The 15956-nt window shown below is 41.2% G+C and overlaps 1 protein-coding gene across 1 annotated transcript; it reads right to left on the reverse strand.

The window, feature by feature from the left end:
• Positions 1 to 12000: 12000 nt before the first annotated feature.
• Positions 12001 to 13777, reverse strand: LOC120038043 (probable rRNA-processing protein ebp2). The gene is made up of 2 exons (XM_038983983.1): positions 13552 to 13777; positions 12001 to 12600 (listed from the first exon to the last, which is right to left on the reverse strand). Exons 1-2 carry the CDS (start codon positions 13775 to 13777, stop codon positions 12089 to 12091), a joined length of 738 nt encoding a protein of 245 aa, XP_038839911.1. The 3' UTR covers positions 12001 to 12088.
• Positions 13778 to 15956: the final 2179 nt, after the last annotated feature.

Raw genomic sequence — 15956 nt, forward strand, 5'->3', positions numbered from 1 at the left:
AGATGGTTGTCCTTCTGGAAGGTTCTTCCATCTCCACAGAGGATCTCTGGAGCTCTGTCAGAGTGACCATCAGGTTTTTGGTCACCTCCCTGACCAAGGCCCTTCTGTCCAAACTGAGCGATTGGGGGAGGTGACCAGCTCTAGGCAGAGTATTCCATTTAAAAATGATGGAGGCCACTGAGTTCTTAGGGACCTTCAATGCTGCAGAATTTTTTTTTGGTACTCTTCCCCAGATCTGTGCCTTGACACAATCCTATCTAGGACCTCTTGGGACAGTTCCTTCGACCTCATTGCTTGGTTTTCGCTCTGACATGCATTGTCATTTGTGGGACCATATATAAACAGGTGTGTGCCTTCCAAATCATATCCAATCAATTGAATTTATTTAATTTACCACAGGTGGACTCCGAACAAGTTGTAGATACATCTCAAGGACGAATAATGGAAACAAGATGCACCTGAAAGCAATTTCGAGTCTCATAGCAAAGGGTCTGAATACTTATGTAAATAAGGTATTTCTGTTAATTATCTGTTGTCATTATGGGCTATTGATGACACCCCTCTGAAACAAGATAACCATCAGAAAAACCTCTTCTCTTCCTTAGCCTACTCCTCCCGCTGCTGCTGGCCTTCGTAAATTTTGATGTTATAGTCCTATGGTTTCTGGTAATAGGCTACACCAGCAGTCGGCAACCTTTCACCATTTGGTGCTAATTTATCTGACAATTTCTACTGATCTGGTGCCAGTTATGATTTTCATATTCACATTTTACTGGAACAGTTTAATTTATAGTAGTCTTTGTATCTCAACATAATTCTCTGTGGTTAATCTACATTCTATTTAAATGAAAATTATAAATACAATTTTTTATTGCCATTGCTAAGTTTTTTTAAATAACATACATAAAGCCCAAACATTTTATCGTTGTGGCCTGCAGGTACAAAATATCCTGATAAAAATAAATTTCTTATAAATCACATTGGCTACGCATGGCCTGTCTACAACGAACTTTTAAACATTGTATCAACTATCAACTGGGTGAAACTCCTGATGTTCTTATTTTCCTCAATTAAGTTGGAAAAATAGGATGATCGAGTAGCAGTGAGGGCTCTTCGATACTGCACGGTACTGTCTTTCCAAGCTAGTCGGAAGACTTCCAGTTTGTTGTGGCGCCATTTCCGTTCCAATTGTCTGGAAGCTTGCTTCAGAGCTCGGGTATTTGCTGTATACCAGGGAGCTAGTTTCTTATGACAAATGTTTTTTGTTTTTAGGGGTGCGACTGCATCTAGAGTATTGCGCAAGGTTAAATTGAGTTCCTCAGTTAGGTGGTTACCTGATTTTTGTCCTCTGACGTCCTTGGGTAAGCAGAGGGAGTCTGGAAGGGCATCGAGGAATCTTTGGGTTGTCTGAGAATGTATAGCATGACTTTTGATGATCCTTGGTTGGGGTCTGAGCAGATTATTTGTTGCGATTGCAAACGTAATAAAATGGTGGTCCCATAATCCAGGATTATGAGGGAAAACATTAAGATCCACAACATTTATTCCATGAGACAAAACTAGGTCCAGAGTATGACTGGGGAAGTGACTAGGTCTGGAGACATGTTGGACAAAACCCACTGAGTCGATGATGGCTCCGAAAGCCTTTTGGAGTGGGTCTGTGGACTTTTCCATGTGAATATTAAAGTCACCAAAAAGGTGAATATTATCTGCCATGGCTACAAGGTCCGATATGAATTCAGGGAACTCAGTGAGGAACGCTGTATATGGCCCAGGAGGCCTGTAAACAGTAGCTATAAAAAGTGATTGAGTAGGCTGCATAGATTTCATGACTAGAAGGTCAAAAGACAAACGTTTATTTATTTTTTGTAAATTTTTAAATTTGCTATCGTAAATGTTAGCAACACCTCCGCCTTTGCGGGATGCGCGGGGGATATGGTCACTAGTGTAACCAGGAGGTGAGGCCTCATTTAACACAGTAAATTCATCAGGCTTAAGCCATGTTTCAGTCAGGCCAATCACATCAAGATTATGATCAGTGATTAGTTCATTGACTATAACAGCCTTTGATGTGAGGGATCTAACATTGAGTAGCCCTATTTTGAGATGTGAGGTATCACGATCTCTTTCAATAATGGCAGGAATGGAGGAGGTCTTTATTCTAGTGAGATTGCTAAGGCGAACACCGCCATGTTTAGTTTTGCCCAACCTAGGTCGAGGCACAGACACGGTCTCAATGGGGATAGCTGAGCTGACTACACTGACTGTGCTAGTAGCTATCGGTGTCCTCATTAGCAGGGAGGAGTTTCTGCATTGAAATTATCTGTCCATCGCCCTCGTACCTCAATTTTATTAAACACAGAAAGGGGCCTATATTGGAGACCAAAAGTTGTCTGGCACACTGCTTAGGATTTCAACAACATGAATAACTTATTTCTAGCCTACAATCATTGATGTTACTACTAATGTGAAAACAAGACAAAATATGACTATTGTTGCTCATTTTAAGACAATTGTCAAATAATTTGAACATTTATTACAGACGTCAATTGTTGTACAACATCATGGCTACTCTGTTGGCATCACCTTTTACAGTGAATTTCTGCTGTTGTTGACCTTTAACCATCGGTCACACTTTGTCGTTCACACAGGAGAGAGACGTGACTATTGTGGTTCCTCTGCGGAGCCTCAACAACCTCATGATGCTGACGAGGCAGAGAAGAGTCTCTCCAGGTCAGAACACTTCAAGAAACACCAGCAGAGATCCACAGGGAAGAAACCTCACTGCTGCTCTGACTGTGGGAAGAGAATCACCTCATCAGGCATTCAAATTCATCAGAGAATACACACAGGAGAGAAACCTTATAGCTGTACTCAATGTGGGATGAGTTTTACTCCATCTAGCCATCTTACTGTACACCAGAGAACACACACAGGAGATAAATCTTATAGCTGTGCTCAATGTGGTAAGAGTTTTACTGAATCTAGCCATCTGACTGTACACCAGAGAACACACACAGGAGACAAACCTTATATCTGTGATCAATGTGGGAAGCGTTTTGTTCAATCTAGCGATCTGACAGTGCACCAGAGAATACACACAGGAGAGAAATCCTATAGCTGTGATCAATGTGGAAAGAGTTTTATTACATCTAACATTCTGACTCGACACCAGAGAAGACACACAGGAGAGAAACCCTATGGCTGTGCTCAATGTGGTAAGAGTTTTACTGAATCTAGCCATCTGACTGTACACCAGAGAACACACACAGGAGAGAAACCGTATAGCTGTGGTCAATGTGGGAAGAGTTTTACTACATCTAGCCAGCTGACTGTACACCAGAGAACACACACAGGAGAGAAACCGTATAGCTGTGGTCAATGTGGGAAGAGTTTTGGTCAATCTGGCCATCTGACAGTGCACCAAAGAAGACACACAGAAGAGAAACCCTATAGCTGTGAACAATGTGGGAAGAGTTTTATTACATCTAACATTCTGACTCGACACCAGAGAACACACACAGGAGAGAAATCTCATAGCTGTGACCAGAGATAATCTGATAAAAGATCTCTGATCAAATATCAGAAAATACATGAAGAAGTTGTTTCATGATATTAATGAATTAATGTCTCAATGTAGAATGTTTTAAAATTGTAGTAGGAGTATTTTAATGATGTCACAATGTAGAAGCCTAAATGTTTGTCCCCTGTTCTATTGATGTCAACATGATATGGATATTAGCCTCAGGGGGAAAATCCAGGCCCTGAATTGGAAGAGTACTATTTATGTGATTTAACAAAAAGTGACTAACACAAAAAAAGCTGTGTTACACTTCCCACGTTGGTGACCCACTTGAATCAAAATGCAACACTCCAAAATGTAGGGAGCTGTTTTATACAAGTTGGCCTCTAACCAGGGATGTACACATTACTCCCAGATTCCGTGTGGTTTTTGAGCTGATAGTTTTAACAGGACGTGAAACCTCATCTCCCTCCTTTCGCACAATTGATTTCAACGTGATATCGATGAGTGATGACAAATAAGTGTTGCGTTCCTTTGTTTTGCGACCCCTAAATTTAAATGCATCACTCCAAAATGTAGCTGACTGTCTTCTGCAGGTTGTCCTCTAACCAGTGAGGTAAAAGATATCTCCCATTTCCATGTGTTTTTTTAGTTGTGTTAGTTTCAACAGCACCTACAACCTGATCTCCCCCCTAATCGATATCAGTGAATTATTTCTACTTGTCAAAACAACAGTGCTTGTGTCCATGGTGAGGACAACTTGGTTTCTGATTGTCTGAAGGTTGGGCAGTCAAAAAGTTTTGCGTTTGAGTTGCCATGGATCTTGTTTTGACTGCACGTTTTTCCGTTTTGTTTTTTGTTTGTTCCAAGTGGACGAGAGTTCTAGAAGCTAGTGGGGAAATTTTTTGGTTTTTTCTTGTTTTTAATTGTTGACAGCCAGTAGACAGCATGTTTATATTGGTGAAGGTGAATCATTGTAGTTGATTATAATGTGAAATGAAAAAAATTCTGTTGGTGTTAAGCATTCTTTTACAGTGTTAGTCTTTGGTTTTTCCATTTATGTTTTGAGGTTGGACTTCAGCATGTCTAGCTCGTTAGCACGTAGGTCGCACTGATTGGTGTCACCTCGTTAGTCAGTATGTGTTACACCTGTGCTGGCTTGTCCATCTCGTTAGTGGGAAGGTGTTTCACCTGAGCTGGTCCAGGTTCTATTTAAGAGTGTCTGGCCCAGTGCTCCAGTTGTCTTGATAGATGTGGAGAGTTAACACCTTTAGTTGCTCTACCTTTTTGGTTTGCTTCCAGTTTTTAAGTTTGGTGTGGGTTTTAATTTTGTTTGCCTCTTCTTGGGCAGATTTAGTGGGTCTCATGGTGGGTGTCTTTTATGTCCCAGTTGTTGTTACTAGTCAACTTTCAGTGGACACTGAGAGCAAAACTGCAACATCATGTTATAATACTTTTATTGGATCAAATGGTTGTTTTATGCAACAGAATAGAGGGTTCTTAGAACTATTGTGTCTGTGTGTTCTACTGAGGATGGGCCTCTGGGAGAAAACACTGACAGGAGATTTACAATGTCTTTTGGGTGATTAAAACCTATAGAGACCTTATTCCAGAGCATGAGTTAATGTTTCTGTTCTATATGGTACCAGGGAGAGATGACCCCAGGGCCAGACCCTGGTCTCTACACAAAGAGTACTGTTTTTACAGCAGATACTGTCTGCTGAGAATTATAGGTATCTTTCATACAAATCTTAACCTTGTGACCCGTTCTATACGTCTGTTGTGCGTTATGTAGATTGAAAGGGGTATATCTTGGCTATAAAAGACCTTTGTACTTTCGTCCTGTGGGTCGACTAGCCATCATTATCGTAGAGCACTCAATTGATTCACTTTATATGTGTACGTTGTATTTACCTGCTCCCTTATTAATAAGTGAATAAAGATTTAGTTTAAGAATAACTCTGACTTGTGTGGTAAGTTTCTCTCATTTGATATTAAAGAAGTTAACCACCACATTTGGCGATGGGGATGTGAATCTTCACTTGGTGACCGCTCCTGATGATCTGGCTCCTGAAGACCTGGGTAAATGACCTGGCTCCTGACGACCTCGGTAAATGACCTGGCTCCTGATGACCTGGGTAAATTACCTGGCTCCTGACAACCTGGGTAAATGACCTGGCTCCTGACGACCTGGGTAAATGCCCTGGCTCCTGACGACCTGGGTAAATGACCTGGCTCCTGACGACCTTGGTAAATGACCTGGCTCCTGACGACCTGGGTAAATGACCTGGCTCCCGATGACCTGGGTAAATGACCTGGCTCCTGACGACCTGGGTAAATGACCTGGCTCCTGATGACCTGGGTAAATGACCTGGCTCCTGATGACCTGGGTAAATGACCTGGGTAAATGCCCTCAAACTTAGTTTTAAAAAAAAAGAGGTGAGCGAAACATGCAAAGTGTAGTTTATATAAAAGTCTAGTAAGCTCTGAGTGTGTATTCCTGTGTGAGCGGGGCACCTTGGAGGTGTAGACAGGGCCGAGTCAGTGGAGGATGATCTGAGAGTCAGTCGACTCTCACACACACTCTCTCACTCTCTCACTCTAGATTAATTTCTGAGAAGATCTGAAAAGATCATTTGTACACATTTGTATGCTAATAGATGTCAGTTTGTATTGACTGCTATGTAGGTTAAATGTACACTTCAAATGCAGCTGTCCTACAACAGATCTGTACCTTCTTCTTGATCCCAATTGCATTGTGTCCATGTTCTGTCCTATAAGAATTTCAAAGGAAGAGAAAATGTGTCAAGCAATTAAATATATATATTAAATAAATATTGAAAGTTAAATGGCATTGACATACAATGTAATGTAAAATAGAAGAACATATTGGAGAAAGCACTAGCCAATACAGTACTGCCATACAGTAACAGTACTGCCATGCATTGCATATGCATGCATATGCATTTGAATCCCATCTACAGCTACCATCTAAGATATTAATTTCCCTCCACAAGGGGGCGTCCATGTAACGTTTCCAAAATGGGATAGTATTGTCCATGTAACGTTTCCAAAATGGGATATTATTATCCTTTTAACGTTTCAAAAATGGGATAGTATTGTCCATGTAACGTTTCCAAAATGGGATAGTATTGTACATGTAACGTTTCCAAAATGGGATAGTATTGTCCATGTAACGTTTCCAAAATGGGATAGTATTGTCCATGTAACGTTTCCAAAATGGGATAGTATTGTCCATGTAACGTTTCCAAAATGGGATAGTATTGTCCATGTAACGTTTCCAAAATGGGATAGTATTGTCCATGTAACGTTTCCAAAATGGGATAGTATTGTCCATGTAACGTTTCCAAAATGGGATAGTATTGTCCATGTAACGTTTCCAAAATGGGATAGTATTGTCCATGTAACGTTTCCAAAATGGGATAGTATTGTCCATGTAACGTTTCCAAAATGGGATAGTATTGTCCATGTAACGTCTCCAAAATGGGATAGTATTGTACATGTAACGTTTCCAAAATGGGATAGTATTGTCCATGTAACGTCTCCAAAATGGGATAGTATTGTCCATGTAACGTTTCCAAAATGGGATAGTATTGTACATGTAACGTTTCCATAATGGGATAGTATTGTACATGTAACGTTATGCCCCCTTGTGAGTTAATAGTATTGCATGCTGTAGCAGGCTATATAAAGAGGAAGACCTCCATTGACGATTCAGTTCGTTGTAACATCTCGTCTGGACAGGTCACCGTCCTTAGTTAGTTAGTTAACGTTAGTTAGTTCATTATCACAAAAGTAAGAAATGCTCCAGATTGGAAACTTATGTTAATGAGTGTAAAGCCATGTTGGCTTTATGGAAACGATATACAAAATATGGGAAGGAATATAGTTGAGGAAATAATCCAAACCTAGTTGTGCCTAGTTAGGACATAACGTTAGCTAGCTAGATAACGGTACTGTACTGTAGCTCATACAACGCCGACGGTCAAACCCGGAAGAACCAATACAGTATGAGGTGAGACGGTGAACTGATGTTGAACCGGGCAGTCAGCTGCTGCTGCTCCAATACAGTAGGTGGTGAGACGGTAAACTGATGTTGAACCGGGCAGTCAGCTGCTGCTGCTCCAATACAGTATGAGGTGAGACGGTAAACTGATGTTGAACCGGGCAGTCAGCTGCTGCTGCTCCAATACAGTATGAGGTGAGACGGTGAACTGATGTTGAACCGGGCAGTCAGCTGCTGCTGCTGCTCCAATACAGTATGAGGTGAGACGGTGAACTGATGTTGAACCGGGCAGTCAGCTGCTGCTGCTCCAATACAGTATGAGGTGAGACGGTGAACTGATGTTGAACTGGGCAGTCAGCTGCTGCTGCTGCTACAATACAGTATGAGGTGAGACGGTGAACTGATGTTGAACCGGGCAGTCAGCTGCTGCTGCTCCAATACAGTAGGTGGTGAGACGGTAAACTGATGTTGAACCGGGCAGTCAGCTGCTGCTGCTCCAATACAGTATGAGGTGAGACGGTAAACTGATGTTGAACCGGGCAGTCAGCTGCTGCTGCTCCAATACAGTATGAGGTGAGACGGTGAACTGATGTTGAACCGGGCAGTCAGCTGCTGCTGCTGCTCCAATACAGTATGAGGTGAGACGGTGAACTGATGTTGAACCGGGCAGTCAGCTGCTGCTGCTGCTACAATACAGTATGAGGTGAGACGGTGAACTGATGTTGAACCGGGCAGTCAGCTGCTGCTGCTCCAATACAGTATGAGGTGAGACGGTGAACTGATGTTGAACTGGGCAGTCAGCTGCTGCTGCTCCAATACAGTATGAGGTGAGACGGTGAACTGATGTTGAACCGGGCAGTCAGCTGCTGCTGCTCCAATACAGTATGAGGTGAGACGGTGAACTGATGTTGAACCGGGCAGTCAGCTGCTGCTGCTGCTCCAATACAGTATGAGGTGAGACGGTGAACTGATGTTGAACCGGGCAGTCAGCTGCTGCTGCTGCTACAATACAGTATGAGGTGAGACGGTGAACTGATGTTGAACCGGGCAGTCAGCTGCTGCTGCTCCAATACAGTATGAGGTGAGACGGTGAACTGATGTTGAACTGGGCAGTCAGCTGCTGCTGCTCCAATACAGTATGAGGTGAGACGGTGAACTGATGTTGAACCGGGCAGTCACCTGCTGCTGCTCCAATACTGTATGAGGTGAAACGGTGAACTGATGTTGAACCGGGCAATCAGCTGCTGCTGCTCCAATACTGTATGAGGTGAAACGGTGAACTGACGTTGAATCATAATTAAGTTAATAAAAATGTATTAGTGAAACTGTTAAATAGTATATGGCAAATGAAATATATTACGCTATTGTTATCATATAGAAACATCATGTAATATTGTACATCATATTAAATATATTACTCTATTGTTATCATATAGAAACATCATGTAATATTGTACATCATATTAAATATATTACGGTATTGTTATCATATAGAAACATCATGGAATATTGTACATCATATTAAATATATTACTCTATTGTTATCATATAGAAACATCATGGAATATTGTACATCATATTAAATATATTACTCTATTGTTATCATATAGAAACATCATGGAATATTGTACATCATATTAAATATATTACTCTATAGTTATCATATAGAAACATCATGGAATATTGTACATCATATTAAATATATTACTCTATTGTTATCATATAGAAACATCATGGAATATTGTACATCATATTAAATATATTACTCTATTGTTATCATATAGAAACATCATGGAATATTGTACATCATATTAAATATATTACTCTATTGTTATCATATAGAAACATCATGGAATATTGTACATCATATTAGCATCAACATACATTATTGTTTCATTCAATTTCACATAAGGATATTTAAAAGTTCAGAAGTCAGAACCCATCACATGCTATGTAAAAGAGACAGAAGAATGCACAATGGTCAATGCTATCCGTGATCCTTGGGACATCCGTACCCTAAACCCTAACCTTAACCCCTACCTTAAACATTTAAATGTCAACTTCTGTTTGTAGCGTGGTTCGTTCTACGTTGTGTACCGTCTACCCGCAACCCCTACCGTAACCATTTTAAATGTCAAAGGCCCATCCTGGTAGATCTGAACCTAATTCAGCTTAGAGTGATTAGATGACAGAAGTCACATTTAGGTGCCAGGTGTAACTGAGGCCATAGATGCTCCATATCCATTACTTTGAGTGTTTTATATAATATGACTAAATGTGTTTCTTTCTGTGTTGCAGGGGCAGTAAAGAAATGGAACAGCAAGGCCACAGAACATGACATAAGCAGAGCTGTGGGAGACCACCTCAAGCCCCTGGTAGAGCCGGGGGTGGTGTTTACCACTCCACCAGCAGAGCTGTGAGAGACCACCTCAAGCCCCTGGTAGAGCCGCGACACCTTCCTGTTCAAGTGAGCACATCACAACAAGGTCCAAAAATGTATTGAATGCTGCTCTATAAATGATGTACTATGCCAGGGAGATGTGTATACTGTAGCTAAGAAAGTAATACTAAGTGTATGTTGTGTAGTAAGGTGTTAGTAGCCCATGTGCCTCACACGAATAATTTGGTCCCTTTCCCCTCTCATAATTTAGCCTACTGCTCTGACTTGGTGCTGCACATGTAGACTATAGCCTTTAGAGAAATGTCATCATCAAATATTGTAAGAGCTTTCAAAGTCTGCTTACATAGAGTTATGACTTGGTGTACAGGGAGAATACTGTAAGAGCGGCCCATAATCAACATTTCTAAAGTGCTGAACTAACGGTTATATTGACTGCGTCCGTCCTAGCTCTCTCATTAATGTCTTCATCAAAATTACGGATTGCCTGTAGTCCACTTGTTGTCCCCTTATGCCATAGTTTGTACATCTCAATTGTCAGTAGAAACCACATTTGTTTAAGCAAGTCAGCCATATCAGCTATGTTTTTTTTAAAGGATTCACTCCATAGTGCTGAAAAGAAAGCTCTGCTGTTGGGATAGCTTTATGTCGACTATAACAGTTTGTGGGCACCGTTTGTCAAAGTTATAGTGCAATTAATGTATTGTTTAGTGTTGTGTTGTGTAGTGGCTTTGCTGGCGTTCATCTAAAACATTTTGGGGGAGTTTTCCCCACCAAGATGTACATGCTGCAATCACCACTGGGTGAATTATAACACATCAACCCTGTTACCTATAGATAGACAGTCTAGAAATCTTTAAACAATTTACATTTGTTTGGTAAGCTTGCATTCTATTCCCCCTGTCACATGGGCATCTATGGTTGATTCTAAATGAAATAGTCAACTCTGTTAGTCAACCCTGTCACTTTATTTGGCACTTAATAGACACTCGCTATAGTATGTATTTTTTAAACTTTTGAGATGGGAAAACATGTGTTTTATTAAGTTGAACATGTGCTCTTTATGACAGAATGTTAGAATTAGGTGAAATAAAAGTTACACTCCCCAAAAGGTGCTCAACTGGTGGAATGACCCAAGTACTGAACTGGAGGTGGGGGAGCTAACGATGCGTCTACTGTTGCTCTCTCCTCAGATTCTTAGAGAAGCTATTTCAATCTGATATTTCTCCTCTGGTCTAAAATAGATGTGTATAGAGGACTCCTCTCTAATATAACATGTCACACATTGTAGCAAACTGATGGAATGTTAGGTGTCTCATTGAAAGTCTAACATCTACCATGACTACTGGATGTTTCAATTCTAATGAAATAACAAAACAATCCACACCGTAACAACAATATTGTTTTTTTAATTTAATGCTTTTATTAAAACGTAAAACTTTAATAACAAAAATGACATCGTCAAACATCACTGGCCTGACTTGAGTAGCTCTGCCCGGGGATGGAGCCAGCAACTTAGCTGCTACCGGTCCGGTCCAGGCTACCTGCAGACCTCCTCCCAGACCTCCTTTTCAGCACCTCCCCTTAACAGGTGAGGTGGTGGAAATGATCAGAGTTGCGTTCAACTTGAATAAAGATGAGAAACTCTGGTTTGTGGAGCCACTGGTCTGAGGGGAGGACTTCTGTTTAAACCATTTCCATTTGGGGATATTTTCTAGGACAGTAGAGGTGGTGAGCAGAGATGAATTTAATTAGGATAAAGATGAGAACCTCTGCTCTGGGGAGGAGAGTCACTGACCTTCGATGGTTTGTTGCCTGATAAAGAGGATACTTGCTGGCTTGAGGAGACGATCATGTTTTGTGGAGGAAATGTGGCTTGATGACTTAAAGAGGAGGAGGAATTATTGGGCGACACTTTTAATGACCAATGTAACCTCAGTGGAACTGTGGCTTCTTCGAGTTCCAGCTCTAGGCAGACAGCACGTCAGGAATGCTGTAAGACATCAGAGACAGGTAAGTATCTATATATTTACATGTGTGTTGCATCTACACTAAACCCTCACATTTGGATAATGTCACTTTTTAAAGTGACAACATATATATTAACAGTGTAAAACATGAATAGATGTTTAAACATTCTTTACCCCATCTTAATTCTCTTCCAGATGCCTGGCCTTTTCTTGTTCTTGGAGGTTGGCTCTGATGTTTCAGCCTCTTCTGGAGCTTCTAGCTGCTGGCTGTCTGGCCCCCCCTGTTGGTTCTCTGGCCCCCCCTGCTGGTTCTCTGAACTCCCCTCCTGGTTCTCTGCCCATGCCTGTTGCCTCCTTGGCCTTTCCTGGTGGCCATCTCCAGATCCAGTGGGCTGTGTTGTCTCCAGATAATCGTGGCTGTGTTGGGTGGTTAGACACCGGGTGTTGATTTGAGCATCAGCCTCCAGATTCATCTGCTCCAGGTAATGTCCCTTCATCTTCCCCCTCTCCTCCTTCAGTTTCTGATGAGTTTGTTTTTTAAGCAGGGACTGCTCTCTCCACTGCTTATTAAAATCCTCCATCTTCTTCCTTCTCTTCTCAGCCTTCAGCAGCTCCTTCCTCTTCTCCCTCTCTCTCTCTGCCCGTGTCATGGTGGCTGTTAGCCTTGTGTGTCCAGGGATGGCTGGTAGGGGAGAAGAAGTAGCGTTCACATTCAACTTAGGGATCTGGTATCAACTTAAATGTAATGGACACAGGGAATGAAGAATAGAAAACACAATTTAATCTCAATGATTCTTTACTCTTTTCAGTTGAGCAAGGCATGGAATTTGTCAATAAAGTGCAATAATTCCCGAATTGACCCTAAGTTGTACATGAGTCCCGAATGGCACCTATTCTTTGTATAGTGCCGGGGCATATGTGATCGCTTAGGGCCGCATGGCCACTAGTAGGGCATATGTGATCGCTTAGGGCCGCATGGCCACTAGTAGGGCATATGTGATCGCTTAGGGCCGCATGGCCACTAGTAGGGCATATGTGATCGCTTAGGGCCGCATGGACACTAGTAGCCCCCGGATCCCCCCAAAACACGTTTTAGTGTGTGTTTTTTAGGAACTCTTTCTGGGTCTCTACTTAGTCTTGAGTGTTAGACTAGTAGATGACACAACTCTTTCTGGGTCTCTACTTAGTCTTGAGAGTTAGACTAGTAGATGACACAACTCTTTCTGGGTCTCTACTTAGTCTTGAGAGTTAGACTGGTAGATGACACAACTCTTTCTGGGTCTCTACTTAGTCTTGAGAGTTAGACTAGTAGATAACACAACTCTTTCTGGGTCTCTACTTAGTCTTGAGAGTTAGACTAGTAGATGACACAACTCTTTCTGGGTCTCTACTTAGTCTTGAGAGTTAGACTAGTAGATGACACAATGTACCATTTAAACACGTGGTTGTTACATCAGCAGTATTTTTCTTGTTATGTCAGTCAGTCACTCAATTAGCCATGTCAGCTAACATATTCTTTAGACAGTAGTTTTATATTGAAACAATGATGCAACATGATGACTGGTGTGTAACTGATGTGTGTAGAGGAGACTAAAGAGGATGATGTCATAAGCAGAGGGAAAACAGGTCTTACCTATGTGGACGATCTTATAGCCCTCCTCAGCTTCTCTCTGATAGGTTCTCTCGATCTTCTTGAGGTTCCTCTTCTCCCACTTCTTATTTATCCAGCCCACAGCTCTCCTTCGGATACTTTTATCAGGTGGGAGAATGTCCTCCTTGTCTTCTTCCTTTTCCTCCTCCTCCTCTAAGTCACCCCTCTTGTAATGTTCAATGAATTCCCTTCTTTCCTCTTCCACCATCTCCTCTCTTTTGTTTGCCTCTATTATCTCTCTCTCTCTGATTAAAGCTAAATGGCCTTTAACGGCTCTCTTTCTCTCCTCCTCTCTCTCTTCCTCTCTCTTCCTCTCCTCCTCTCTTAGTCTGAACATTTCTTTCTGTCTAGCAATTTCAATCTCTTGTTTTTTATCCTGCTCCTCTCGTTGTCTTGCCCTCTCCTGTTTTCTTTCCATCTCCAGCCGTCTTTCCTCCTTCTCCCTCCTGATTTGTTGTCCTCTTTCTATGTGTTCTCGTTCCCCCTTCAACACTTCTAACCTTCTCTCTTTACGTCTATTGAAGACTTCCCGTGCTTTTGCTTTAACATTAACTACTACATGTTTCTTCATGCTTACTTCCTTTGCTCTCTCTTCTCTTTCCCTGTACTCTTCCTCTGCTTCCTTAATCACTTCATGCTTGTCTTCCATCTCTCTCTCCTGTTCTATCTCCAGTTCATTCTGTCCCTCAATTTCCCCCAAAATATTTTTCTGCCCCTCCTTTCTTCTTCCTGCTTCCTCCCTCTCTCTCATGATCATCTTTTCTTTCTCCATCTCTTTCTGTTGCCGATCTTTTAATTCCATCTCTCTCTGATTCTCATTGTCTTTCTCCCTTTCTTTCTCCTTCTCCATTTGTTTTTGTCTCTCCTCTTGTTGTTGTCCTCTGTGTATCTCTTCTATCTCTCTCGGTGTATTGTTCTCCCTCTCTCTTTCCTCCTTCTCCATGTCAATTTGCTTCTGTTTACATCGTTCTTCTTCATTCTCTCTTTCAATCTCTCTCTGTCTCTCTTCTTCTCTTTCCATATTTTTCTGTCTCTTCTCCATTCTCTTCCTTTTGATCTCTCTCTGTTTCTCTTTTTCACTCCCTCTTTCTTCCTCTTCCATCTCTATGTGCTGCTGTTTGCGTCTCTCCTCTTCTTCTTCTCTCTCCATCTCCTTCTTCTTCTCATCTTCTTGTTGTCTCTGTTTTGGTATTTTCTCCATTCTCTTTCTTTCTACCTCTTTCTGTTTGTTGTTCTCACCCTCCATCTTCTCCTCCATGTCCATTTGGTTCTGTTTCCATTTATATTTGTCTGTTTCCATATTTTCTAATTCTATCAGCTGTTCCTTGATTTTCTTGAAGACTTCCTCCAATTCAGACGTCTTTTTATCATTGATGAGGGCTGTTTCCATCTCCATCTCTCTCTCCACTCTATTTTTCATCTCCTCTTCACTTCGTCTCCAATCATTTTCTCTTTCTCTATCAAATGTTCTCTCTGGTTCAGTCTCGTCTTTCAATCTAATCTCTTCTTTCATTCTCGCAACCTCTCTGTCTAACACTAGTACATTTTGGTTAACCTGTTTCCCTCTCTCATTCTGTCTTCTATACGCTTCTTTCGCTCTTTCAAATTTGATTTTGTATTGAATCTCTTTTGTTGTCATATCTTCTTTCAGTCTCTCAACCTCTCTCTCTAACTCTTTCACCTTTTCGTTAACCAGTTTGACTTTCTCATTCTCTGCAATACGCATGTCTCTTTCTCTTTCAACTATGACTTCCTTTTCAGTCTCTTTCAATCTCTCAATCTCTCGTTCTAACACTTTTATCGTTTCTTCTGCCTGTTTCACTTTCTTCTTCATTTCTTGTCTTTCCAATTCTGCTTTTCTCTCCCTTTCCATCTCCCTTTCTTTCTCTTTTTCCCTCTCTCTTTCTGTCTCAATAGGTTTGTTGTTCCAGGCCAGTCTTGGTCGCTGATCCTCCATGACTTTCTGCCATAGCCTCAATCTCTCTATCTCTTGCTTAAATTTAAAAGGTTAAATTAGTGATAATCTATGACCAAGACATACTTTCAAAGCATTTGCAGAGAATGATACATAGAAATACAACTTAGACCTAGGTAATTGAATCAAACACTGAACAACATCAATAGCAGGGTCATTTTGATCAATTCATCTGGACAATTCATTGTCAATTAATGTATTGACATGGTTTGAAAAAATTATGAGACATTTTATGGAATCAATTATGTCCAAAATGTGTACAAATACAAACACACAACTAGCTTGCCCATTCAGTTAGGGGTTTGAGAAATTCCCGTTGCAATTTAATGTTGCCTCTGATGTTTATGCTTGTAGAAATTACTCCTACAAATGATGTTTCACTAATGCAATTATTTACAACCTGCACAGATAC

Source organism: Salvelinus namaycush, unplaced genomic scaffold (genome assembly GCF_016432855.1).
Source record: "Salvelinus namaycush isolate Seneca unplaced genomic scaffold, SaNama_1.0 Scaffold205, whole genome shotgun sequence".
In the NCBI taxonomy this organism is placed as follows: Eukaryota; Metazoa; Chordata; class Actinopteri; order Salmoniformes; family Salmonidae; genus Salvelinus; species Salvelinus namaycush.